Genomic DNA, 26,046 nt, shown 5'->3' on the forward strand with positions numbered 1-26,046 from the left:
AGAGAACAGTCTCTGAACCATATTGCCTGGGTATGAAGCCCAGATCTACCATTTCTTAGTTTTGTGGCCCTGAGCAAGTAATTTTACTTCTGCCTCAGTTTCTGGTTCTTTTTTTTTTTACTTCTTACCATCCCACCACCACCAACACCTGTGCTGGTGTAGAAAATGTGTAACAGTTGATAACGCTTTTTTTTTTAAACTTTATTATTTTTTAACAGTAATTACATTTGTTACAATTGATACAAGATTAATAAAGTAGTACTATAACTACTGTCCATAGTTTACATAGGGGTATTTTTCCCCATATTTCCAACCTATTATCATTATTATTATTATTCACATCTATCTTTATTTTCTTACTCATCTACCCATACACTGGATAAAGGGAGTGTTAGTCACAAGGCTTTTAGAATCACAGGGTCAAACAATAAAAGCTATACAATTATATAATCATTTATCAAAGATCAAGGCTACTGGGGCAATGCAATGGTGGTTCAGTGGAAGAATTCCTGCCTGCCATGCCAGAAACCCAGGTTCGATTCCCTGAGCCTGCCCATGCCAAAAAAAAACAGTAAAGATTACAGCTCAACAATTTCAGGTATTTCCTTCTGGCTATTCCTATACATTAGAAACTAAAGAGAAACATCTATATAATGATTCAGTAGTCGTAATCATTTACTAAATCCTAATTTTTCAGTTACACCTCCTCCCTCTCGTTAGAACATTTTCTCAATTTTCAGAGATACCTGGGCAATGACCATTTTAACTTCTTCATGTTGGAAAGAGGTGTCGACCTTATGAGGTAGTGGAATGAACGTGGTTGATGTTCTTGGAAAGACTGGTACCTGTGGGTTTTCAGGGCTTATCTGGAATAATCTGGAGGACTTTAGTTTCTGAAACAATACACTTACTAAGGAAAACTTTTAGAGTCTTAGATCAGAGTCCAGGGTACTCTTTAGGGTTTTCAGGAATACTGTTGGTTGGGGCTTGGCATACTATGGCAATTTACAGTATCTTGCTGAAGCTTGTATAAGAGTAACCTCCAAAATGACCTCTCCACTCTATTTGAAATCTATTACCCACTAAAACCTTGTTCTGTTTAATTTCTCTTTCCCCTTTTGGTCAAGGTATTTGTAATCTCACAATGCCAGGGTCAGGCTCATCCCTGGGAGTCCTGTCCCACATTACTAGGGAGACTTAAACCCCTGTACATCATATCTCACATGGGGGGATGGTCATGAGTTTGTTTGTAGAGTTTGGCTCAGAGAGAGATTTCCCTCATTTTTACGTTCTGTCAAATGTAGATTACATTACTTACCTCGCAGGACTGTTGTAAGGATTAAACAAGTTAATAAATGTGCTGGTACTTGGTGATGTGCTTGATAAACAGTTATTACTTCCTCAAATGTCAAGTCAAGGGGAGGAAGAATGATAATAATGCTGCCTATCTTCCACGGATAATGCTACAAACAAAGAAAGATGATGGGGAAAGAACTTTATATATGTAGGTACTGAACTGCTTTAAACTGTCATTAATATCAATAATGAAAACAATGGTGATACTCTTACTGAAGAGCACAGCATAGTAGTTAGACTCCATGCTCTGGAGAAAGACTTCCTGGGTTCAAATCCCAGTTCTTCCATTTATTGTGACCCTGAGCACACAGAACCCCATTCCTCTGTGTTTCAGTTTCTTCACCCACAGAACAGAGGTATAATAGCATATCTACCTCAAAAGACTGTTATGAATAAATTAGCCAATACATGGAAAGCACCTGGAACAGTAATGGGTTCACAGTAAGTGCTCAAATTCATTTATTCCATAAACTACCGGGATTGCATTATTACAGTTACTACATGCTAGGCTCTGTTCTGGGGGGTATGGATATAGTTATGAATAAAACTGACTAAGCTCCTTCTCTCTTCTTTCAGAGCATTCACAATATAGTATAGGAGAGTAAACAGATAAATATATAAAATGACATATGACAAATGCTATAAAGAAAAATAAAACAAGGTTAGGAGAGCATGAGAGATCTTATTTTATGAGGGAAAGGACCCATTTATATTTGCCTAGTCATATAACCACACTGCCATCTGCCCTCCTTCAGTAACAGCAATTACGATTATTAGCACTGGTAGAGCCCTTTCCATGTGCCAAGCTCTGGGCTGATCCATTCACTTCAAAAAAATCCCATGTTATTAGGATACTACAGATTACAAAGCAGAGGTTCAGACAGATCAAGTAACCCACCTAAGGTCACACAACAAGTTCCTTACAGATCTGGGATCTGAGCCCAGTAAAGCCTGATACCTGAATCCCAGATCCTCTGCTATGCTTCCACCTTTGTTGGAGCTTTTACGTTAAGGCCTGCTTAGATTTATCACTCACTGCTATTCCTCTAGCTCTCCGACAAGTCTAAGCACAGCTGGAAGAAAGGAAAAAGGGAATTCACAGAAAAATTCAATGGACAAGTGATCTGATCCACAACAGCTAATTGCTAGGTACTATATAAAGGTATATGATGAAAAAGAGTAAGGAGAGGAGGTGCCAGTCTTTCTACATGCAGCCTTAGCATAGGTGTTGGTGGCGATTTTCTCCTCAAACTTTGCTCCACTCTTGATTCTGAAATGTACTTCTGTTTCAGAGCATCTGTGCTGGAGGGAGCCCCATTCCACATACTTGGGAGCTGCTCAGGAGCCGCAATAAGAGGTGTTCCAAAAAAAGCCATGGGCCACGTGGGAAGCAACACTGAACAGAAGGTAGGCATCCTAAAACTGCATGGAGGTTTGCCAATGACCACTGGAAATCATTTGGCAGAATGAATGGCCCTGTGAAAACAGCAATGGCAGGTAGGCCATGGGAATAAAAAGGTTAGAAGAGCAGCTGCAGTTGCTCAAATGCAGTTTGTGGCTGCCCCAGCCCAAAAGAAGTCATTAAGCATTTTGTTCAGATTTTTTTTCCTTTCAAGATCACATAAGGTCTGTATGTATGTGGGTTATGTAAGAAAAGGGTAATACCAAGATTTCCTGGAATGTGCAAATTATACACACTACTCTTGTAATAAGGCTGATATAGCAGCTAGTAGAAGGAGGCCACAGAAATGGAAGGAGGTCCCTGATCAACAGCCCAAACAACAATGTGATAATGTGATAAAAACAAAGGTTTTGGAAGCAGACAGATTCAAGTTTGGATAATGGTCCCTCCACTTAGTAATCTGTGACCTTGGGCAAGTTACTTAAACTTTCTGATCTCTAGTTGCCTCATGTGTAGTTTACCTATCTCACAAGGGTATTACTATAGAGGGAGGGAGCCGAAGGGTACCATGACTGAGAAGCAAAATGACAAACTGTTATACATTTATGTGATGAAATACATAAAGGCTACAAAAAGGAAGGACATCGAGAGGGACACAATGAACTAAATAAGGCTTGGGGACAATGTGCTATGCAAAATAAGCCAGAAACAGACATTGCTACTTATCACAGTTCGCCAAACCCCAATCAAAACTAGTCCTGCCAACCCTAAAGAACTCCTAGGGCATTATATGAGGTTCTGCAAAGCTTCCACGCACTAGGACTACTTTCCAGAAACTACAACCTCCAGATGGGTTCCTAGGCCAGATAAGTCCTGAAATGCAGAGGAGCCAGCGCCTCCAGAACATCAACTAAATTTCATTCCCCTATCCCATATTATCGAAAACTCCTTTCAGAATGAAAAATTTAGAATGGGTACAGCCCCAAATACCCCTAAAGAATGGGGAAAAAATCAAAGGAGATGGTGGAATTATACAGAGAAGGTAGGGTTTAACAAATGAGTATGATTGCTGAATCATTATATTGATATTCTTTTCGTCTCCAATGTCTTAGAGCAGCTGGTAGTAAAAACCTAAAATTGTAGAATCGTAATCCATACAAACCCTGAAATTTGTTTTAAACTATTTATCATGGTGTGCTTAGAAATTTATTGCTTTTTTGTATATATGCTATTTTTCACAAAAAAGAAAAAAAAAGTCTATTCTGATGATGAATGCACAGCTATATGATGATACTGTGAACTATTGACTATATACTTTGTATGATTACATGGCATATGAATATATAATATAAATCAATAAAAGTCAATAATTAAAAAAAAAATCACACATACACACAAATAAGCCAGAAACAAAAGAACAAATATGCTAAGGTCTCTTTCAGAAAACATTTATATGAAAATGGGAACCTATTTTACGCCCTAATAGCAACCACACTTAGTCTGAAGTTGTAAACGTACTTCCAGATGCTGAGACACTGAGCTATGTGTGCATCATCTAGTATCATCTAGTATGTATGGAACTTTCAGTGACTCTGTGATGTCCAGGACCCCGAGGTGGAGTGATACAGCTCTGAAAGTTAGCATAACTATATATAACACCAGTTAAAGAAACCGAAAAAGAGACCAGGCATCGATCAGAGTTTAAAATGAGGTCAATCTGGCTGGGTCTGGGCTGAATTAGAATACAGGGTAAAAGATGATAATATATGCACTCTAGACCTTCGCCAGCTATCTGGTACCAAGGACAGAGAGGTTTACTATGTCTACAACCTGGATTTTCTGTAGCATATAATCTAGACTGGCCTGTCTGGATGGCTCATTTAAACAGCTCAGATTCCTGGAAACCAGAATGGGAATGAAACCTTATAGCTCTGTGTGCCTTGGTGTAATACCAAGATACATGTGAGACTATGATGGGCTAACAATTAAAAAGTATGGCTAGACGCCCTCCTCCTGTCTATGTGGGACATGACTCCCAGGGATGTGAGCAACGTGGGACAGAAATCCTAGAATGAGAAAACCTTCTCGATCAAAAGCGGGAAGAGCGAAACGAGACAAAATAAAGTGTCAATGGCTGAGAGATTCCAAACAGTCGAGAGGTTATCCTGGAGGTCATTCTTTTTTTTTTTTTTTAACTTTTTTTATTAATTAAAAAAAATTAACAAACATTTAGATATCATTCCATTCTACATATATAATCAGTAATTCTTAATATCATCACATAGTTGCATATTCTTCATTTCTTAGTACATTTGCATAGATTTAGAAAAAGAAATAAAAGGACAACAGAGAAAGAAACAAAATGATAATAGAGAAAAAAAAAAACACTATACGTACCATACCCCTTACCCCTCGCTTTCATTTACCACTATTTCAAACTGAATTTATTTTAACATTCTGGCGGTCATTCTTAAGCATTAAATAGATATCACCTAGCTAGTCAAGATGTAATGGAGAAGATGGAGGGAACTGCCTGAAAATGTAAAGTGTGTTCCAGTGCCTATGCTACTTGAAGATGATTGTATAATGATACAGCTTTCACAATGTGACTGTGCAATTGTGAAAACCTTGTGTCTGATGCTCCTTTTATCTACCTTATCAATAGATGAGTAAAACATACGGCATAAAAATAAATAATAGGGGGAACAAATGTTAAAATAAATTTAGCAGATTGAAATGCTAGTGATCAATGAAAAAGACGAGTAAGGGGTATGGTATGTATGAATTTTTTCTGTTGTCTTTTTATTTCCTTTTCTGAATGGATGCAAATGTTCTACGAAATGATCATGATGATGATATATAACTATATGATGATATTGTGAATTACTGAATATATATGTAGAACGGAATGATCATATGTTAAGAATGTTTGTGTCTGTTTGTTATATATATATATATATATATATATATATATATATATATATATATATATATATATATTTTTTTTAACATGGGCAGGCACCAGGAATCGAACCCGGGTCCTCGGGCTTGGCAGGCAAGCATTCTTACCTGCTGAGCCACCGTGGCCCGCCCTGTTTGTTATATTTTTTTAAAAATTAAAAAAAAGAAAAGGATGGGTAGAGTCCCTTTAGGGTTCAAAGGGGAAAAAAAATTATATATATATATATATATGGAACGATTAAACATCTGGAAAATCCCAGGTACCCTCTCAAACCATTAGGGACTCCCAAGAAAAAGGCCAAGCCCTGGATTTTGAGGCTTGCCATTAGAAAACTTATTTCTATAGGAGAGAAGCTAAAACTATCCATAATGAGGCCTAGGAGTTGCTTCCAGGAAGCCTCTGTGTTGTTCAGATGTGGCCTTTCTCTCTCTGGGCACAACCCTTCAAGGAAAATCATTACCCTCCCCCCTACATGGGACATCACATTCAGGATGAAAATCTCCCTGATAATGTGGGGCATGACTCCCAGGGATGAGTCTGGTCCTGGCATCCAGGGATGGACAACATCTTCCGGACAAAAAGGGGGAAAAGATGTGAAATAAAATAAGGCTTCAGAGGTCAAGAGAGAACAAATAGAGTCAAGAGGCTATTCTGGAGGCTACTCTTATGCAAACTTCAGTTAAATAGTGCTGATTGCCACGGTTTGCTAAACCCCAATCAACATCACTCAGGTTAGCTCTTAAGAACACCTAGGGCTCAAACTGAGACTCTATGAAGGTTTTATGCACTATATTAGCTTTCCTGGAACCTATAATTCCTGGAGGGTTCCTAAATCATATAAATCCTGAAACCTAGAGGGAGCAGCTTCTTCAAGATTATCAATAATTACATTTCCCTATCCTTTAGTGCTAACACCCCTTCTCAATATGAAAAAGTCAGAACAGGCATTGCGCAAAGATCCCTACAGATTGGGAGAAGGTGGAGGTATAAGAGAAAACAGGATTTAATTAATGAGTATGACTGCTGAATCACTATACTGATATTCCTCCTAGTCTCCAGTGTTTTGGAACAGCTAAAGGGAAAAATCTGAGATGGTGGAATGGTAGTCCATGACAAACTCTGGGATCTATTCTGTAACTATTTGTTGAAGTGTACTTTGAAAATTTCTTTTTCTTTCTCCGTTCTGTATATATGTTATATTTTGCAATAAGAAAACATTTAAGAGTGGGAAAAAAAGGGTATTACCATGCAGCCAAAAACCAAGGTCACTATGGAAAATGTACACAGGACACTGTCAAGTAAAAAGAAAAAGTTGTGATATTGAAGATCTTTAATCCTAATTGTGTAAAACAAATATGTTTATACAAATTTGTATATGCATGCTTAAAAATCTGGAGGATATATACTAAACAATGGTTACTTCTAGAAAGAACACTTGGGGAACAATAAATAAACTTTTCTTTTTGTAGTTTTGTAGGTTTGAGTTTTTGTGATAAATATGTTTTACTTTTGCAATTTAAAACAGAGAATGAAAAATTTATCTGATAATGGTCTAGTACCCAGAATATGTAAAGAACTGTTACAGCTCAACAATAAAAAGATAAATAATCTAACATTTATCACTCAGAAAGACTCTGGACTGACAGTTCGACATAGCTTCCAATGAACTGGTCTCAGAACAAAAGAGTCCGACTACCACCTAGTGAGAGAGACAGATTCTTTGTTGCTAGGAAACCACATGAGCACCCTGCCCAAGATCACTCACTTCCAAGCCTCCTGGATGTGAAGCCCCCAAATACATCACTGAACAGAGCTTTTCTTGAGCCCAGGAGGCTCTGCTGCGTGGAAATGGTAGCTTCTCTCTGAAGAAACAGTGGGTTTCCCTTCAACAGGTACATTCAGGTGGCTCTGAGATCCCAGGCATTGAAAAGAAACCAGGCTATGCTTTTGATTATCAAAGTAATACAGAAAAATGACCTTCTCCTGCCTACCTTTTCTAAGCTACAGTTCATCAATATATACTCTAATTCCTATACCTTCCATGAATTATTCTGACAGGAACAGGCCCGGGGCAGAGAGAAGAGAACATGCAAGCCCCTTCCTTTAGAACTTTGTTCAAAATACACATGGAGTAGGGAAGCAGCAGGAGGAGCAAAATATGGCCCAGTTCCATTACTCACCTTTGCAAGGACAGTTGCAGAATGGTTGGGGGTATCATCTGCAGCAGCCTCAACAGCCTCAGAAATTTCGAGAAAGAAAGGCCCTTACTCCAGGAACAGCTTCTGAAGCACTGAGGCATGGGAATTTAGGGCAGGGATTTTCCTCCCTTCCATTACAGCAGCATAGTGAGTATCCTCAAAATAACTGACAGCCCCCATGCTCACAGCTACAGCTGGCCACTCCCCAAAGAGTGGTCAGTTCACCACTGTTGCCCTTAGGGCAAGATTTTCAGCAAGAAGTTGCAGAGCAACCCAGGGCCCAAATGCAGCAGCACTGGGATGAGAGGTCCTCTCTGTTCAAATGGTCTGCACCTCAGGGACCAGAGAAGTAACCCCAGAAAATGCAGCCTGGATTGAGAAAGCAATAGGCAGCTATGAGCCAAATATCTTTTCAGCAGCCTAAATGTTTTTCGTTTTTTGTTTTTTGTTTTTTTTTTACATGGGCAGGCACCAGGAATCGAACCCGGGCCCTCTGGCATGGCAGGCAACCATTCTTGCCTGCTGAGCCACCATGGCCCGCCCTGTTGTTTTTTTTTTAAACCATCTTCAAGAATGCTTCATGGGCTACTGATCCCTTTGACAGCCTCCACATGGATTCCATTCCCTTCCCATAGAGTTTAAAGTGCCCAGAGTAAGCCTGAGCTAGAGTATAAAGTGCAAACTCAAAAACCACAAAGGCTGCAAGAGGATTCCCCAAACAAAAGCAGGTGTAAAACTTAAGCAATTCCTGCTTAGGAGAAAAGTCATGGATAGCCCCTGCCTTGGAAGCTAGATATCCAACAAGAAGTGCAAGAGAATCAAGGATCTGACTGTAGCAGCTCTTAGATGGGAGGTCTCCAGGGCTGCTAATACAAAGCTGTAATTCATGGACCAGATCAGCATCTCCAGGACAGCAGCCAAATCTCCTCCAACAGACAGCTCCACAGAAGTTCTGACTATGAAGGGCACTCCAATAGCATCAGCCTGGCCTCTATTCATCCAAAAGACAGAGCCCTTTCATGGGGGGCTACCTGAGGTTTCCTCATTCAATGCAGGAGCTTCCAATAGAGCTGCAGGCTCAGTCCTGTACCTGAAAGAGCCCAGAAGGATTCTTTGCTGAAGCAGGTGTACAGTTACCACCATCACACCTTATATGCAGGTGTTGTCCGCAGAACGTTATGACTGAGTGGGACCAGGGGCAACAAATCTGAAGACACCCAGCTGAATATTGAATGCCCCATGCTAACCTGAGTTTTCTTATGACAACTATTGGACATTTTTCAATTAAAGACAGCAACTTCTATCTGTACTTCCTAACATCGTTGAAGACAATACACTCCAAGGTCAAGAATGGCTTCCTCTATTAAAAAGCGTAAAGCTCTGCAATGTGAAGGGCCTTACACAGCATACTCCAAATTCACAATGCTGAGCTAATCACTGTAAACCCTATGATGTGGGCCCTCCCATTATCTTGCACACGGTTTACATTTTAACAGAGATAGGTTACCCTATGCATAAAAAAATTTTAATTCTTTTTTCTTTTCAGATAAAAGTATGTTCTAGCTATCTTTCCAAGGCAATACAGCATAAAGACTTAATCTCATTCTAAAAATATTTGCCATCTATACCTATTATAAGATCTAGAGGAAGTGGGATTGGATCTTTGAAACAAAAGTAATAGAAATTGTGAATCTGTTGCTTTGACTGCTTTGACTGCTACTCGGCACTATGTGAAGTTGAAAATGTCCAGCAATTCTGCTCCTGTGAACTGGATGAGTGAAAGAAGGGAGACCCAGGATCTAAAGGGCAGTGGTTAAACGACTGCACTATTGATTCACAGTACCTATGTTCAAATAGAAATTTTGTTAAAAATTGGATAGGTTCTATTAGACAAGAGAAGCTATTCAAAAAGAAAAAAAAGATAACCCAATAAAAAAATGAACAAAGGTTCTGAACAGACAGTTCTTCAAAGACATCCAAATAGCCAATAAGCACATAAAAAGATGTTCAACATTATTAGTCATTAAGGAAATGCAAATCAAAACCACAATGAAATACTACTTCATACCCACTAATATGGTTTTAATTTTTTAAAAAACATGAAAATAACAAATGTTGGCCAGGAAGTAGATAAAATGGAACTCTCTTACATTGCTGGTGGGAATGTAAAATGGTATAGTCACTATGGAAAATGATTTGGCAGTTCCTCACAAAGTTAAACATGGAATTACCTTTGACCCAGCAAATCCACACTACATATGTATCTAAGAGAACTGAAAACATATGTTCACACAAAAATCTGAACATGAATGTTCATAGCAGCATTATCCATAACAGCCAGCAACAATCAATGAAGACTGGATAAACAAAACGTGGTATCTATATAATGGAATATTATTTGGCAATAAAAAGGAACACATGCTACAAGGATGATGCTTGAAAACATTATGCTAAGTGAAAGAAGCCAAACACAAAAGACCACCTACTGTATGATTCATTTATATGAAATGTCCAGAACAGGCAAGTCCATAGAGATAGAAATCAGATTAGCTGCTTAGCGCTGGGAGTAGGGGAAACTGGGAGTGACTATAGGGTTTCTTTTCAAGGTAATGGAAATGCTCTAGAATCAGGCAGCAGTGTCAGTTCCACAAACCATGAATGTACTAAAAACCACTGTATGGTGGTTCACTACAAAATGGTGAATTATGTGTTATTTGAATTGTATCTCAATAAAAAAAATTAAAATGAGTACACCTCATTTTAAAGATTCAGTTAAACAGTATCTGTAGAAGACTTAAGTACCTGTTTCACTGCATCCTCACAATAACCCTACCAGATACACACCATTATTTCTCCCACTTTACAGTTGCAGAATTGAGGCTCAGAAGGTTAATCACTTGTCCAAAGTCTTACAAATGAACAAGAGGCAGAGGTAAGATTAAGAAGAAAAGAGTCTCCTGATATCTACTCTATGCCTTGCCTCATACTCATGCGGTATGTTGCCTCATACTCAGGCCACTTAATGTCAGGCAACACACTTCCGTTTCCTCACCTGTGAAAAGGGAATGATGTTACTGCTCCCCTCAAAACAATACCACCATGCAGAAAATATCAGAGGAATGCTCAATAGCAACGATTAACTTGATAACGACAATTTTCAAAAATAGTATTAACTCTCCTTTATGGAATTTCTGTCCTTATTGGTGTCAGACCTGCACTGCACCAGTCTACTCCTGCTCCCTTATCCCCTTCATGCTTCACAGACCTTATAAAAAGTAAATATTGCTATTCCCTCATTTTATAGATGAGGAAACTGAGGCTGAAGCTTAAGGTCACAAAACTCTATTGGCTTTCTTTTCAGAGTTTTTCAGACTATAACCTTGGTCCCTCTAGCTAATGAATGATTCTGGTTCCCCTGGCTGGTCAGCACCTACCCCTTTCCATTTAACCCACCCTGGAGGCTATCATATCCTGCCTTACTCAACTTGATCTCCCTGGAAAAATCTGGTCATTATCGATGAAAAATCGTACATCATCATAAGGTAGGGGATGAAAAATTCCACTTGAGAAAGGCAGAATTTAGGCTGAGCATACCATAACTCAGGGATTTTTACTGTTAACTGGGGAAACTCCCGGGTCAGATTCTATTCTTCTCCTTGCTGATAAATGGGGAACAAAGTCTGGGGGTGGGCGTGGTGGTGGTGGAGGGTGGAAAGAGAAGCAAATAATGACAAAATATCATAAGGCTTAGGGGAACAGTTCAGGGGTCTGAGGGTGCCAAAGAGAAGAGTCAAGGTCCTTCATACTTACCAGAAATAAAAAGCAAATCTCGTAACACAACCCTGATGGTCACAGAATTTTCTTCTTTGGGATATACCTTCCAGGAGGCCTTCTTCTCCATAATTCAAAGAACAAACTGAGTGCTCATTAACAATCAAACTACAGTGTTCCTGAGCAACTTAAATTCCAAGAGAATTATAACATAATGGCTTAACTCTTCCTACCCCTAAAAATGGAGGAAAAGATTGAGGGAAAAAACGAACATGGTGCTGGGACAAGAGTCTAGTGAGGAAGAGATGGAAGGAAGGGGTTAAGAATGGAAAGAGATATAGATTATTGTAATGCCTGGAAACATCCTAGAGTATATTAAGCAAATAATCAGAAAGTATTGGCAAAGTCCCCTGAGGGAGGGGAGATTGAACTATTAAACCTTACCATCAGGGAATCCCCTGATACTGTGTCAAACCTTAGGGATAGGCAAATCAATAGGCCATGCCTTTGATCATGAGGCTCAGTCTTGTGAAGCTTATGTAGGTAGCGGAGAAGCTTAGACTACCTATAGGCATACCTAAGAGTTACTTCTGGAGAACCTCTGTTGTCCAGATGTGGCCTCAGTCTCTCTAAGCCTAACTCTGCAAGTGAAATCATTGCCCTCCCCGCTAAGTGGGACATGACATCCAGGAATGAAAGTCTCCCTGGTGATGTGGGAAAGGACTCCCAAGGATGAATACAAATCTGGCATCATGGGATCAACAATTCCATCCTGACCAAACAGGGGAAAAGAAGTGTGATTAATAAAGTATCAGCAGTAGAGAGAGTTCAAATAGAGTCAAGAGGCTACTTTGGAGGTTGCTCTTACACAAGCTTCTGGTAGACCTTGCTACCTATCATAACCTACCAACCCCCAATCAGGACCATTCCAGCCAATCCTAAAGAACACCTACGGCAATAATTAAGATTCCACAAGGGTTCCAGGCACCAGAGTAACTTTCCAGAAACCTACAACTTCCAGATGTGTCCCTGGTCCAGGTAAGTCCTGAAACCTAACCCAGCCTCTCCAGAACATCAGATAGTTCCATCTCCCTACCCCATATTAGTGACAGACCCTTCCAATAGCAAAAATTGAGAATTGCCATAGCCCAAACAACCCAAAGAGAGGTATGGAAAGATGAAAGATGATGGTGGAATTATACATAGAAGATAGGACTTAACAAATGAATATGAATGCTGAATCATTAAACTGATATCTCTTTTTGTGCCAGTAATTTAGAGCAGTTAAAAGTTAAGACCTAAAATTGTGAGATTGTAACCCTTGCCAAAGTCTGAAATATGTTCTAAATTGTGGTACTGTGCTTGGAAATTTATAGCTTTTTTGTATATATGTTACTGCTCACAAAAAAAGGAAAAAAAAAGTCGATTATGATGATAAAAAAGTATTTAAGTCCTCAAGCCTCCTATATTCTGGAGCAGCTAGAAGAAAAAATATGAGAGGACTATATAGTAGCCCTTGACAAACTCTGGGATCTATCCTATAATCACTTTTTGAAGAATACTTTGAAAACCATTGCCGTTTTTTTCTTTGCTTCATATATGTGATATACTATACAATAAAAAAAATTAAAAAAGAGAGAATGGAAAGAGAAATTGGTAAATAGGAGCAAAATATCATTTGTTTACTCCCAAATATCCAGAAAAGGGATGTTTCTAAGAACTCCTTAGCCAAGAGAATTAGAATATTTCAAATTCTATAAGATAAAGGATTTAAAATAACCTATGACACACCAGGTTTCACACTAGGGGCCTCACGTATATCCCATTCATCCTCATAATCATCATAGGAATTATTCTCATTTTACAGATGAAGAGAGTGAGCTCCAAAAAATTAAGCAACTTGCCCAAGGTCACTTCAGTGGCCATGGAGCTTCAGATGCCCCTCCAAAAGAAGCCGCTGCAAGGAGTTGAGTTGCCTAGCAACTTCCAGCTGTTGTACCTTCTGAACTACCATGGTATTCACACCAAGGCCACATTCCCTAGGCTGCTCCCAGTCAATGACCAAGCATGGGGGAAGTACTTATGCTCAATCTGGGACTCTTCTAACAGGTGATTTTTACACAGGAATGCCCCATCAGCCTGGCCAAGACTTTCTCAAAGCTACAATGCAGCCTGAGTCTCCTTCTACCCAATCCTCCTCCTCACCTTTCTTCACCAGTGTCAGAACTGCATGGTGGTCTGAGGGTTCTCCCTGAATACTCCTGTTCCCTCTCCCTTCCATCCTTTTCAGGCATTTCCTTCAATAAATCTCTTACACATCCAGTGCTTCTTTGCAAATGCTTCTCAAAGGATCTAAACTGATATAGTTGGAGAGTGACAGAAGAGGAATATGAACTTAGTTCTGTCTAACCCAAAATCCCTTGTGCTTTCCTTTATACCACAGAGTTGTATTAATTGGTTAACACATCAGCTTGTTAAATTCAATGATCAATTCTCAGATCTTTTCTTCCTTGACCTATCAGCAGTATTCAGCACAGGTGATCACTCCCTTTTCTTTGAAACTTTCTCCACTTGGTTTCCAGGATTCTCCCAGTTCCCTTCCTACCACACCGGCCACTTGTTCTCAGTCTCCTTTACTGGTTCCTTCTCAGCTCTTTAACCCCTAAACCTTGAAGTGAAGTTTCCAAGGCTCAGTAGCTAAACCTCTTTTCAGAATCTAGAGTTACTCTCTAAAGTAATCTCATCTAATTTCAGAGCCTCCTCTATACTCTTATGATTCCCAAATTTGTCACTCTAGGCCTTGCCTGGCGTCTGAACTCCAGACTCATGTATCCTTTAGCCTACTGGACCTCTCCTCTTGGATGTCTGGTACCATTTCAAATATGTACAAAACCTGATCTTCCTCTACACCCAACTTGTTCCTCCTGCAATCTGCCCTATTTTGGTAGGTGGCAACTTCATCCTTTTCAGTTAACTGGATCATAAAACCCTGGAGTCATTCTCGAGTTCCTGCTTTCTAAAACCCCATCCAATCAGCAAATCTGGCAGCTTTCCCTTTAAAATTTGTCCAGGATCCAACCACTTCTCACTAACTCCACTATCACCACATCTACCCAAGCCACCATTATCTTTTCACCTGGATTTTTGCAATGACTTCTAATTGGTCTCCTTCTCTATAACCCATGCCTTTCTACCATCTAATTCTCAAAACAGCGGCAAGAATTGTTTTTTAAAAATGTAAGTCAGATCATGTCCACCCCTGCTCAAAACACTCCAATGGCTCCCCATTTCATTCTAAGTAGAAATCAAAATACTTACAATGATCAATAAAACTTTACATGGTTTGGCCTCCCCATTTCACTCTGACCTCATCTCCTATTTCTCCTCCTTCACTCACTGTTAGAGCCACACAAGGCTTCTTGCTGTTCTTTGAAAATGCCAGGCAGACTCTTACCTCAAGGCCTCTGTATTCACTGCTTCCCTTGCTTTAATGCTGGATATAGACATGGTTCATTTCCTCGTGTCCTTCAGTTCCCTGCTCAAATATCATTTTTCCCCTGAAGTCTTCCATGAAAATTCTACTTAAATCTCTATCCCTCATCTATGGCATTCATTGCTTTATTCTTCTTCAAACACAAATAATGACTGTCTGACACTATATAGTAGTGTATTAGCAAGTACTCAATAAATATCTGTTGAATAAGTTTATGAATGCCCTAGATATTTTACATTTCAGCATAAAAATTTTATATTCTGATAAAAGCAGATAAGTAGTTGTCCTGGGCCAGGGCAGGGGGATTAAGGGCTGACTTGCAAAGAAGTACAGGGAAACTTTTTGCAGTGATCTAATTGTTTTATATCTTGAAGTTGTGATGGTTACAGGGACACATATAATTGTCAAAATTTTGGTGAAATGTATTCAAATGGTTTTACTGTAAGGTGTATGTAAGTTACACCTCAATAAAATTGATTTTTTTAAAAAGCATTCTATGCCCTAGACTGCTTCTCACATCTACAAGTGGCATACAAATTCACTGTCAAATTATATATCCCAATTTGAACTTTGGAAAATATGTTCCACACAGCTTGGATTATGATATAAACAAATTAAGAAGTACTAGTTGCTCTCCAATGCTACAAAAACAAACAAGTAAACAAAAACAGATAGCATTCTTGGACGTGCACAAATCCAAGAATACAGACTTCAAAGGCAAGCAGATCCAAATTTGTATCCTGCTCCACACTACCTTTACCAGCTACATGAACTTGGGCAAGTTATTTTAAGCTCTTGGGCAAGTTATTTTAAGCTCTGCTAGGCTGACTTTGCACATGTGTACACAGGGAATAACAGAATAAAATTAGTTAAATAATACAGGGGATAGAGCCTAGAACATAGTTTACACTCAGAGAACAGTTTGCTTAATATTATTATTGCCTTGCAGTGAGCCAGAGAAGTTATTCAAGTGCCAACAGAGTTTCCTAAAAGAGTGACAGCATGTTTTGATCAGAGGACCTCTAGAGGGGTCACCTGGGTGTGTTACAGGTGGCTGTCTGGCCCTGAAATGTCCATACATCTAAGAAGCTCAACAATATGCTTCAACACCGACACTCAGATAATCAAGCAACAGTAGTCATACCAAGGACCCCCACATTCCACTTCTTTCCTAATTACCAATTCCCCTCTGTCACTTCCCATCCCCAGCAGGACAGTGTGGTGGTTTGAAGCTGTATGTACCCCAGAAGAACATGTTCTTAAATCTAATCTATTCTTACGGATGTAAACCCATTGTAAGCAGGACCTTTCGATAAGACTACTTTAGTTAAGGTATCACACACCTCATTCAGGATAAGTCTAAATCCTTTAAGAAAACGAAATTCAGAAAAATAAAAAAAGCCATAGGAGAAGGTAAAAGCAACAAAACCCAGAAGAGAAGGGAGAGACCAGCAGATGCTGCCATATGCCTTGCCATGTCACAGAGGTCTTTAGGAAGAAAGCATCACCTTGATTTGGACATTTTCTTAACAAACTGTAAGCTAATAAATCCTCACTGTTTAAGCCAACCCATTTCTTGGTATCTGGTTTAACCAGCCTAGGAAACTAAAACAGTGCTTAACATAATAGGTCCCTTCCTCACTTCTTTTTCTCCTGAAGTAAAATTACATATATCTAGGGAATTGAAAGTTTACTGAAATAATATTAGTATTTTATATTTATATAGCTTCTTTCCTCTAAGGAAATCATATTATTTAACCTATCTTCTCTACTAATCTCACCAAATATCTGTATATCATTATGTATTATTTCATCCATTTTACAAATGAAGAAATAGAAGGCAGCAAGCTGCCAGGGTGACATGACCAGTCATATGGAAGTCACTGCCTTGGTCCCCTTACTTCTAAATCAACCTTTTTCCCTTCACATGACTAAGCCTCCATAATAAAGAACAGATCATTCATTTTTTATCTGGAAAACACCCAAACACATAATTCTGTAAGAGGCCTCATGACCCCACCACCTTGTCAAAAGAAAGTTAGTATATAAAAAATGAGCTTTGTAGGAGCAGACGGTTTTGGTTCCTGAAAATTCAAGCTAACCTCACTAATCATTTAAGCTACACTTATATACAGAGGACCAATGGCGAGCATTAACTCCTGTGTATCTACAAAGATGCATATTATGCCCATCAGATCTTGAAAGAAAAATACGATACACAATTAGGCTGCTCTAATAAGAATTCTAGTCAGCAATGCGCAATTAGTATGAATTTATAGTATCACAAAATTTTGGAGCTCCAGAAAGGACCTGGAAAGCCATTCAGAATAACCCCTTCATTTAGCATATGAGGAAACCAGCTCAGGGAAATTAAGTGGCTTTTCCAAGGTTTCACAGACAGCAGGAGACCAAGTACTAGAAATAAACCTGCAGACTATTATCTATTACACTTGCAAATCTTACTTCCGATGTCGACAAGTTCATTTAACACTTTCCAGAATTATGCATCTACACAGAGGTAGTATAGTACAGGACAGTCTGTACTTCGGTAACAGAAAAACCCAAGATTTGAATTTTGACTCGCTACTTATAGGTCATGTGCTCTTGGGCAAGTCCCTTACTTTCTCTATTTCAGTATTTCATCTGTAAATTGTGGCTAACACTGAGTTCTGTGATGGTGCTATAAGCTGGACATAACATAAATAGGAGGTCTGGTAGCCAGCCTGTGAGCTCCACAAAGGCAAGAACTCTATTCATTCCCAACACCCAGTGCTGAGCCTGGCACATGATACATTCTCAGAAAATTTGCTGAACAATCAATGAACTAACTAACCAAGCAAACAGGTACTAGACTTGAACCGAGATCTACCTTAAACACTAAGCTATATCTCTTTCAATTCACACAATTTCAAGGTAGGACTCTCAGTGTTGGCATTAATTCTTGTTGCTAACCCAGCTATGTCACAGGGCTTTGGAAACAAAGAAGAAGCCCAACCAAAAAAAGAAACCAAATCTGGGTTCAGGTCACAGCTTCAGCACAAGCTGTGTGACCTCAGAGATATTACTCTACCTGTCTGAACCTAAATTTCCATACTTAAGAAAAAAACCTACTTCATAGGGATTTTATGACAAATGAGGCAATATATGTAAAGGAATACGAAGATGATGTGTGGCATAGAAAACACTCATCTAGTGTTATACTTCATTTTGCTTCTAGTTATTTGGAAGCTTCATTCATTCATTTTATTTAGGTCTCTTTTCAAATGTCACCTCCTTCCTGAACCTCCTTATGTATAATAACTCCTCTCACACATAACATTTTCTATACCTTATCTTGCTCATTTTTCTTCACAGTCCTCATCATATCATCACTTGGCATTAGATTATGTATTTATTTGTTTTTTCTGTTTATTGTATCCCCTTAACTAGAATGTAAACCTCACAGACAGGACTTTTTGTTGTCTGTCTGCTTACCGCTACATCCCAACAAATAGGAAAGTGCCTAGCATGCAGTAGGTGCTTAATAAGTATCTGATGAATAACTGAATGAATTCCATTCTTATTTGGGGCCTCCTCCATGTAAGGCACTATGTGAGGTAGGAACAGGGACTTAAAAGATAATTTTTAAATAGGTCCCTATCCTCAAAGAACTCCCAATCTAGAGAACTTTGGTACATAAACAGATGATAATGTCAACAGTAAATAAATCCTATAATATTCCAATATCCAAAGTGCTGTGGGTTTATAGGAGAAACTAATTCTGTCTGCTATGGAATCTGAAAAGACTTATATCTTACCTGGGCCACTGCAGTTGCCTCCCAACTGTTCTCCCTCATCTATTCTATTCCCTGATATTTCATTCCTTAATCAGCAGCCGAGAGATCTAAGCAAAGTCAGCATCAGATCAGGTCCTTTCACTATTTAAATTCCTCTACAATGGCTTCACATTAAAATTAGAATAAAATCCAAACTCCTGATCATGGCGTGTAAAGCCCAAATAATCAGCTTTTGCTGACTGATTAAATCTCCTCTCCTACTATTCTTTCCCTCACTCACACAACTTTCATTTTCTCAAACATGCCAGGGCCTTTTGTGACATGGGGGCCTTTGTGTTTGCTGTTTATTCTGCCCAGAAAGCTCTTTCCCTAGCCTGGCTCTTCCTTATCATTTAGTTCTCAGTTCAAATTTAATATCTATAAGAGTCCTCCCAGGCTTAACTTGCCCTGTCACCATTACTTTCATCAAGTCACTCTAATGGATTCCATTGCCTTTCCTTTCCTCCAGCATTTCATTATTTGGAATGACAATCTATTTATCTGTCCTATTCTCCCATCCCATATGCAAACAAGAACAAGGACTTTTTGTCAGATTTACCGCTGTATCCCCACCATGTAGCACACAGTTGGTACTGAATAAAGATTTCTGAAAAAATAAAATGATTTCAAAGAATGTAGGTGTTTGCAATGATGAAAGTACAGGTAAGGACAACTGCCCATTGAAATATGTAAATTTCAGCCAAACTTACTTAGGTATAGGGACCCGAACTAGTGTCCCTTCCACTTCTGGGTTCAGATTCATTCCACTTTCTCTTATAGCCTTGATAGCTGCAGCTGTACACTGAAAACCAGATCAAAAGGTAAACAGAATTAGTAAATAATTATTACCATATGCAAGCCTTCTGTCAATAACTGGCAACCCATCTTGGCAGAACATGGAAACATTTAGTTCTGTTACCAGTAAGATCAGGAAGTTACATTGGTGTAGAGTGCTTTGATCAAGTTGAGTTGCAAACTGTGTCCACTCCTGGTACCAGTGTACTGCAGGAGGAAAAAAAGCAAAGAGCAAAAAAAAAAGAAAAAGAACACAGCTCTGCTTCTTTGAAAAGATTTCAATGGTTTGAGGCAACGCAGATCAAAACCACAAAAAATCCTCAAGGGAGAGGGGCTGGTCTGTGCAAAGATTGGTGTAAAGACAGATGAAAGATTTTATACTTTAAAAGTTCCAGTTGATGTTTTACACTCAAAATATACCAGTGCCAATTTGGAATAAGTAAATAAATTTAACTCATTCACATCTACACTCACACCAAACTCACTCATGTTTAGAATGGGCAATGAATTCTGCTTATGTATGCTCCAGGAAAGGTAGTGTGGTACAGCAGCTAAAAGCATGAGCTTTGAAATCAGAAAGATCTCAATTCAGATTCTAGTTCTGCTAACCATGTGACCCTGGGCAAAAAACTTGTCCTCTCTGAGCTTCCATTTCAGAATCTGAGAAAAAGAGACCATGTTGCACTCAGAGAATATTATATGAGATAACTTAAGCAATGCATCTATCTCTGAGCCTGACATAAAGTAACACTAAGTCAAGGGGAGTTATTATAGAAATATGTTATATAAATTTATTATATAAAATAAGAATGCATACGATACCCAAACAAGGCTGGGGTGATGTCATCATTTAGCTGATGCACTGCTGCCCTGCCCAACAATGACCAGGGACTTTTCTGATAGTCTTGCTCTCTTATGTGCCAGGTGGCACTATGATACACTGACTTCCCAAAGTGACTTACCTTACACTCAAGCAAACACTAAAACCACACCCAGTATGCAATCCTAAAGGATAACAAGAAAGCAGTATGGAAAAGATACTTTCATTGCCATGACTAGAATTCCTGAAAACAAGGCCTCTGACATTTTCAAAAGAATTTTAGGTTTGACCAGGGTCAATCCACATCACTTAGAAGGAGCTGTATTCACGGGGCCAATTCTTGGCCTTGAGTTCCTGCCTAGACTTTCTGGTTTAAATGAATGGTGGTTGCTACATACCTATTTTACTTTCCCCATTTTTTTTTTTTGAGGGGGTGCCTAAAAATTTAAATTTCATTTTTAAATTACCTTAATTCTACATCTGTATGCGGTATTAGTATAAAATCAAAAGGATAAACAGAACTTCCATATGTAGATGAATCATCTTCTTAGGAGGCTCTACAAAGAATCTGACAGTATAGTTATTGGTTAAAATAGTAAATTCTTAAAATAGTACCTGTAACCACAGACTATCAGAGCTGAAGGGGATCTGTGATATAATTAAGTACAGCCCCTTCATTATGTATATGGGAACTTGGAGGATAAGGCCACATCCCTAAGAGCAGACGTGGTCTATCTGGAGAGCCCAGAGAGGTTGAGCAAGGACCCTCTTACCCATTAAACTTCAAGTTTCTGGCAGAGTTGGGAGGAGACTCTAGGTTCCCCGACTCCCAGTACAATAGTGTTACATTGTCTTTATTTTCTTCCAGATTCCCTAGTTTAATGCATTCAGTAATTACGAGATAGGGAATATGATTTTTTTTAAGATTGCCAAAAATAATTTGGAATTATGTCTGATGTATAAAGGGTATGGTCAGATTAAATAAAAGAACTGGATAAAGAAATGAAATTAATTTTCTTCTGCAAGAGAACTATCATCTTTAATAAAATCAAATAAATCTCTAAATTAACAATAAATTTTCTGCTTTCTACTTTGAAGGGGTAGCCTGATCTCAAGTCTCTAAGTCTTTCTCTTCTGAAGCATCTCATTGAATGACTGACTGATCAATCATCCACTGCTCAAACATACCACCACCACCACCTCTCTTTCAGAGTCTGGCCCAAGCGTTATCATACAATCTTCTCCTGAAGGCACTGGAGCACTCACTGTTAACATCAAGTTGAAACATTTAAACTAATTTCATTCAAGGTTCTATATGGCAAAAAGGAGATAAACACAAAGAATACCATGAAAGTAGATAGACTGGCTTATAAAATACAGTTTGCCCTGCAAGGATTCCAGCCTGCCCCATTGTGGCTAATGAACTACCATCTGAGCTACCCAAGTGGAAAATTCCTACATAAAGAAATAAGGCCCATATTCCAAATTACAGTTTCTAATCTGAAGTGCTCATCTCTTCTTTCAGATGACTCATATAATATGCTTACTCCTTTGTCACTTCTTTTCTCAAGACCAGTCTATCAGGAGAGATTTGATTTAACAGGTCTCAGAAGAATTTCAATGGTTCAGAACAACACAAAAACTCCACACATTTATATAAGAGATAAACACATACAGTGTATATTACATACAAATAGTATAGGGTCTTCTTTCCTTAAAAGATCATAAATTGGTTCTGAGGATAATTCTGCAAGAGAAGTTCTAAAAGTATTTTGAAAACTAACACCACCACTGCGATAACTATATGGTTCTCAAAGGTCATCACTCTGAAGCGGAAAACATATTCAGATATATAGTTGACAAGAAAATAAATCGTACTCTCTCTATATACTTCAATTATGTCTAATTCTTATAATGAATTATGGGATAAACATTTGACTTTCTGTATGTGTACTTCCATTCCTCAATGGACTGTCTTTGAGGGTAAGAACTAGATCTCAATATATACATCTTCCCAGAGTAAGGCACAATGCCAGGCAGATGGTTAGTGCTCAGTAAAAGTTTGCTGAATGAGCATATTAATGAATTGGCTGAGATGTATCAGAAAAACTCATCTCCTTAATTTCACATCTATAACCCCCCAAACCTTATTTTATACTTTACTTTTTCTGTTTGCTTTCATATGCAGAGAAATTGAGAATCAAGGTAGGTTTCACTTTGTATAGAAACCTACAGAAAGAGGTAATTCTTCTAATATATTCTAAAAATGTAAATTTTTATTTGACATGGTACGGCACAGAACCTCAGGTTATTTGAGTCATTTTCTTAACATGATTTCTTAACTACTGATGACTCAGACAAGAAGGGATGCAAAAATGCATTTCTAGAAAGCATTTCTATCTTTGCTTTTAATCTTATCCCCTCACTGAAAGAATGCATACCAGAAACCCATGGCAAATAGAATGCTTTCAAATGGCAATACCGACCAGTTGTGGCTGCTTGGAGTACTGCTTTGAGAAAGATCACAGGACCTTATCTGGGGTCAGGCAGTAAAGAGTGTTTTGATAAATTAATAATATCTGCCATTGCTATTCTTACGCTAAATATGCTAAAGGATAAAAAATTTATTGGACAGATGAAAAGTCCTTGAGAGTTTGGATTCAAGTCATCTCTGTTAGTGCTATTTTGGGACTTCCGTTTGTGGCCTAATTACAGGGCTTCCATTTTCTTTATTTCCTAATGAATCTCTATTATTAAAGGTCTATGACAAGCAACGCATTGTCTCTCTTAATCATCACTCAATTCCCGGCACCTCAAACAGAGACTAATAAATAGCAAGGTCTCAAAAAATGTTGAAATAATGAATGAATGGTGAAAGGAGCACAGGCTTTAGTGGACAAACAGACCTACGCTCAAATCTTGGTCTGTCACTTACAATCTGAGGAACCTTCTCTGAGCCTCAGTTTCCTCATACATAAAATAGAATACCCATGATTAATTTTAAAGAGTAACTGTGTTGATCACATGGAACAAAACATAACAAAGTGCTTGACAACACAGTAGACAATACACATTAGTTTCCCTCCCTCCACAATAACAGTAATGGAACTTGAAGATTTTTTTCTTTAATTTGACTTGCTTTTTCAAATCAAGTAAAATTTGACTGTGGTTTTTATTCTCCTCTTTTCTTTCCCATTATTAACTTTAGCTGCAGGCAAATTTATGGAAGACAGTAACCACGTGTATCATTTATCAAAGGACACATGTTGAACAAATGCAACAAGTTTTCTGTCTTCAATGCATTCGAAAAGATTATGCATGTAAATCTGCATGGTAGCACTACAGCATGACACAGAAATGCTCTGGTTTGGAAAGAAAGCCAATTCCATGTGAAAAAGAAAGGGAATTATATAAACACAAGGAAGATTAGCTCAGCATTTTGAAGTTATGAAACTGGGTACTCTATGGACAGCTTCTAAGCTAGAGGAAGGAAATGTTTAGTTAAAGCTATTTGCTTAATATATACACCAGATGAGATAAAGGAACTCAAAGGACAATGTAACTCATACTTCCTCACTCCGTCCCTGTAAATGAACTGCTCTACCAAGATGATTATAAATTTTTTTCAAAATCTACAGAATTTCAACTTGGTTGAAAAATGAAGATATACTCCAACTTCCTAAGAAAAATTAAGCTTAGTTCCTCCTCCTGCCTCATAAGATGTTCCGGTTGCCAATCAGGTGCTTCTTCTGTAAATGCCATTTGCTATTTAGCAACAGAAGTGGCCAGCTCTGAAAAGCAATCTGCCTGATGAGGTCTTCAAGCTCTGTAATTAGGAGGCTATTCCCTAAATTGGCCTGCAGTGCCTATGGAATTAGACAATCAAGGGGGAGAAGTCTTAGTGGTTGGGGGTTGGGGGGGGGAGGGTCAGGCAGAAAGAGAAAGAGTTGACAGTTCCCTTTCTGTCCATTTCTCTACTCTTCAGTAATACTGGGAATGAGTACCTCCTTTCCTCAACCTAATGACAAATATACATCCACTCAATGAAAATTTACTGAGTCCTTCCATGAGCCAGCCACTGACTGCATTTGGCGCTAGGCACAATGATCTAGTCAGATATGATTCCTATATTCCAAGTCTACAGTCTTGTGAAAATAAGATGGAAAACAAACATGTAAAAATTGTATAGTTATCAATTTTGATAAGCATGATAAAAAAAAAGAACTGTGCTATAAAAGAGCTTAGTGTGGAGAAATAATTCAGATTTGGGGAGATTAGGGAAGCCTTCTCTGATAAAGTGACATTTCAGCTGTGATAGGAAATAAGAATAGTAATTAGCCAGGCAAAGGTTCCAAGTATATGCAAAGACCATGAGGATAGAAACGGCTTGGTGTGTCTGAGGAACTAAAAAAGGGTGGGTTTGATAGAGTGATGTGCAAGGATGACAGTGGCACAAGATAAGAACACAGAAATTAGAGAGAAAGGCAGGACCGACTAGGTCACGGTGATAGGTTCTGGTGCCAATTTGGCCAAGTGACTATGCCCAGTTGTCTGGTCAGGAAAGCACTGGCTTGACCATTGCTGCAAGGATATTTCATGGCTGGCTGATAAACAAAAGCTGGTGTAGTAAATCATCAGTCAGTTGATTGCATTTGTGGCTGATTACATCTGTGATCAACCAAGGTGGTCTCACAGGACATAATCTAATCAGTTGACGGCTATATCTAGCTATCCTCTTTTTTTTTTTTTTTTTGCACGGGCAGGCACTGGGAATCAAACGTCGAAGGTTTTCAAGGAAGGAGGAAGACTTTTTCACTGCTTTTTCAGCCAGCGAGCATCTCCTGTGGAGTTCCTCTAGACCTTTAATTGGAGCTACCATCTTCACAGCCTGCCCTATGGATTTTGGACTCTTCCATTTCCATAGTTGCATAAGACACCTTTAAAATCTCATATTTACAGATATCTGTTGATTCTGTTTCTCTAAAGAACGCTGACTAATATAGCCACAGTAAGGATTTCAGACTTTTTCTTTAAGATCATTTGAAGTCACTGATAAATTTAAATTGTGGGAATGATATAATCCAAAAAATATATATATTTTAAAAATATTTTTATTGTAAACAACAAACACACAAACATTCTGACATACAAACATTCTTGATATGGTTACAATCAATGGCTCACAATATCATCACATAGTTGTGTATTCATCACCATGATCATTTTTTTTAACATTTGCATCTCTCCAGCAAAAGAAATAAAAAAGATAAAACTCATACATGCCATACCCCTTACCCCTCCCTCTCACTGACCACTAGTATTTCAGTCTACTCAATTTATTTTAACCTTTGTTCCCCCTATTATTTATTTCTTATCCATATTTTTTACTCAACTGTCCATACCATAGATGAAAGGAGCATGAGATACAAGGTTT

At 38.5% G+C, this 26,046-nt stretch overlaps 1 protein-coding gene across 8 annotated transcripts in view; it reads right to left on the reverse strand.

Moving 5' to 3' along the window:
* MRRF (mitochondrial ribosome recycling factor) overlaps positions 1-26,046 on the reverse strand; it is an 81,003-nt gene that overhangs the window by 24,901 nt on the left and 30,056 nt on the right. For all 8 annotated transcript variants that reach the window (XM_077142898.1, XM_077142890.1, XM_077142906.1 and 5 more), the window contains one exon: positions 19,708-19,799. In XM_077142898.1, coding sequence (XP_076999013.1) covers positions 19,708-19,799 — 92 coding nt within the window. The remainder of the gene's footprint in view (positions 1-19,707; positions 19,800-26,046) is intronic.

The sequence above is a fragment of the Tamandua tetradactyla genome, chromosome 2 (assembly GCF_023851605.1).
Source record: "Tamandua tetradactyla isolate mTamTet1 chromosome 2, mTamTet1.pri, whole genome shotgun sequence".
Lineage (NCBI taxonomy): Eukaryota > Metazoa > Chordata > Mammalia > Pilosa > Myrmecophagidae > Tamandua > Tamandua tetradactyla.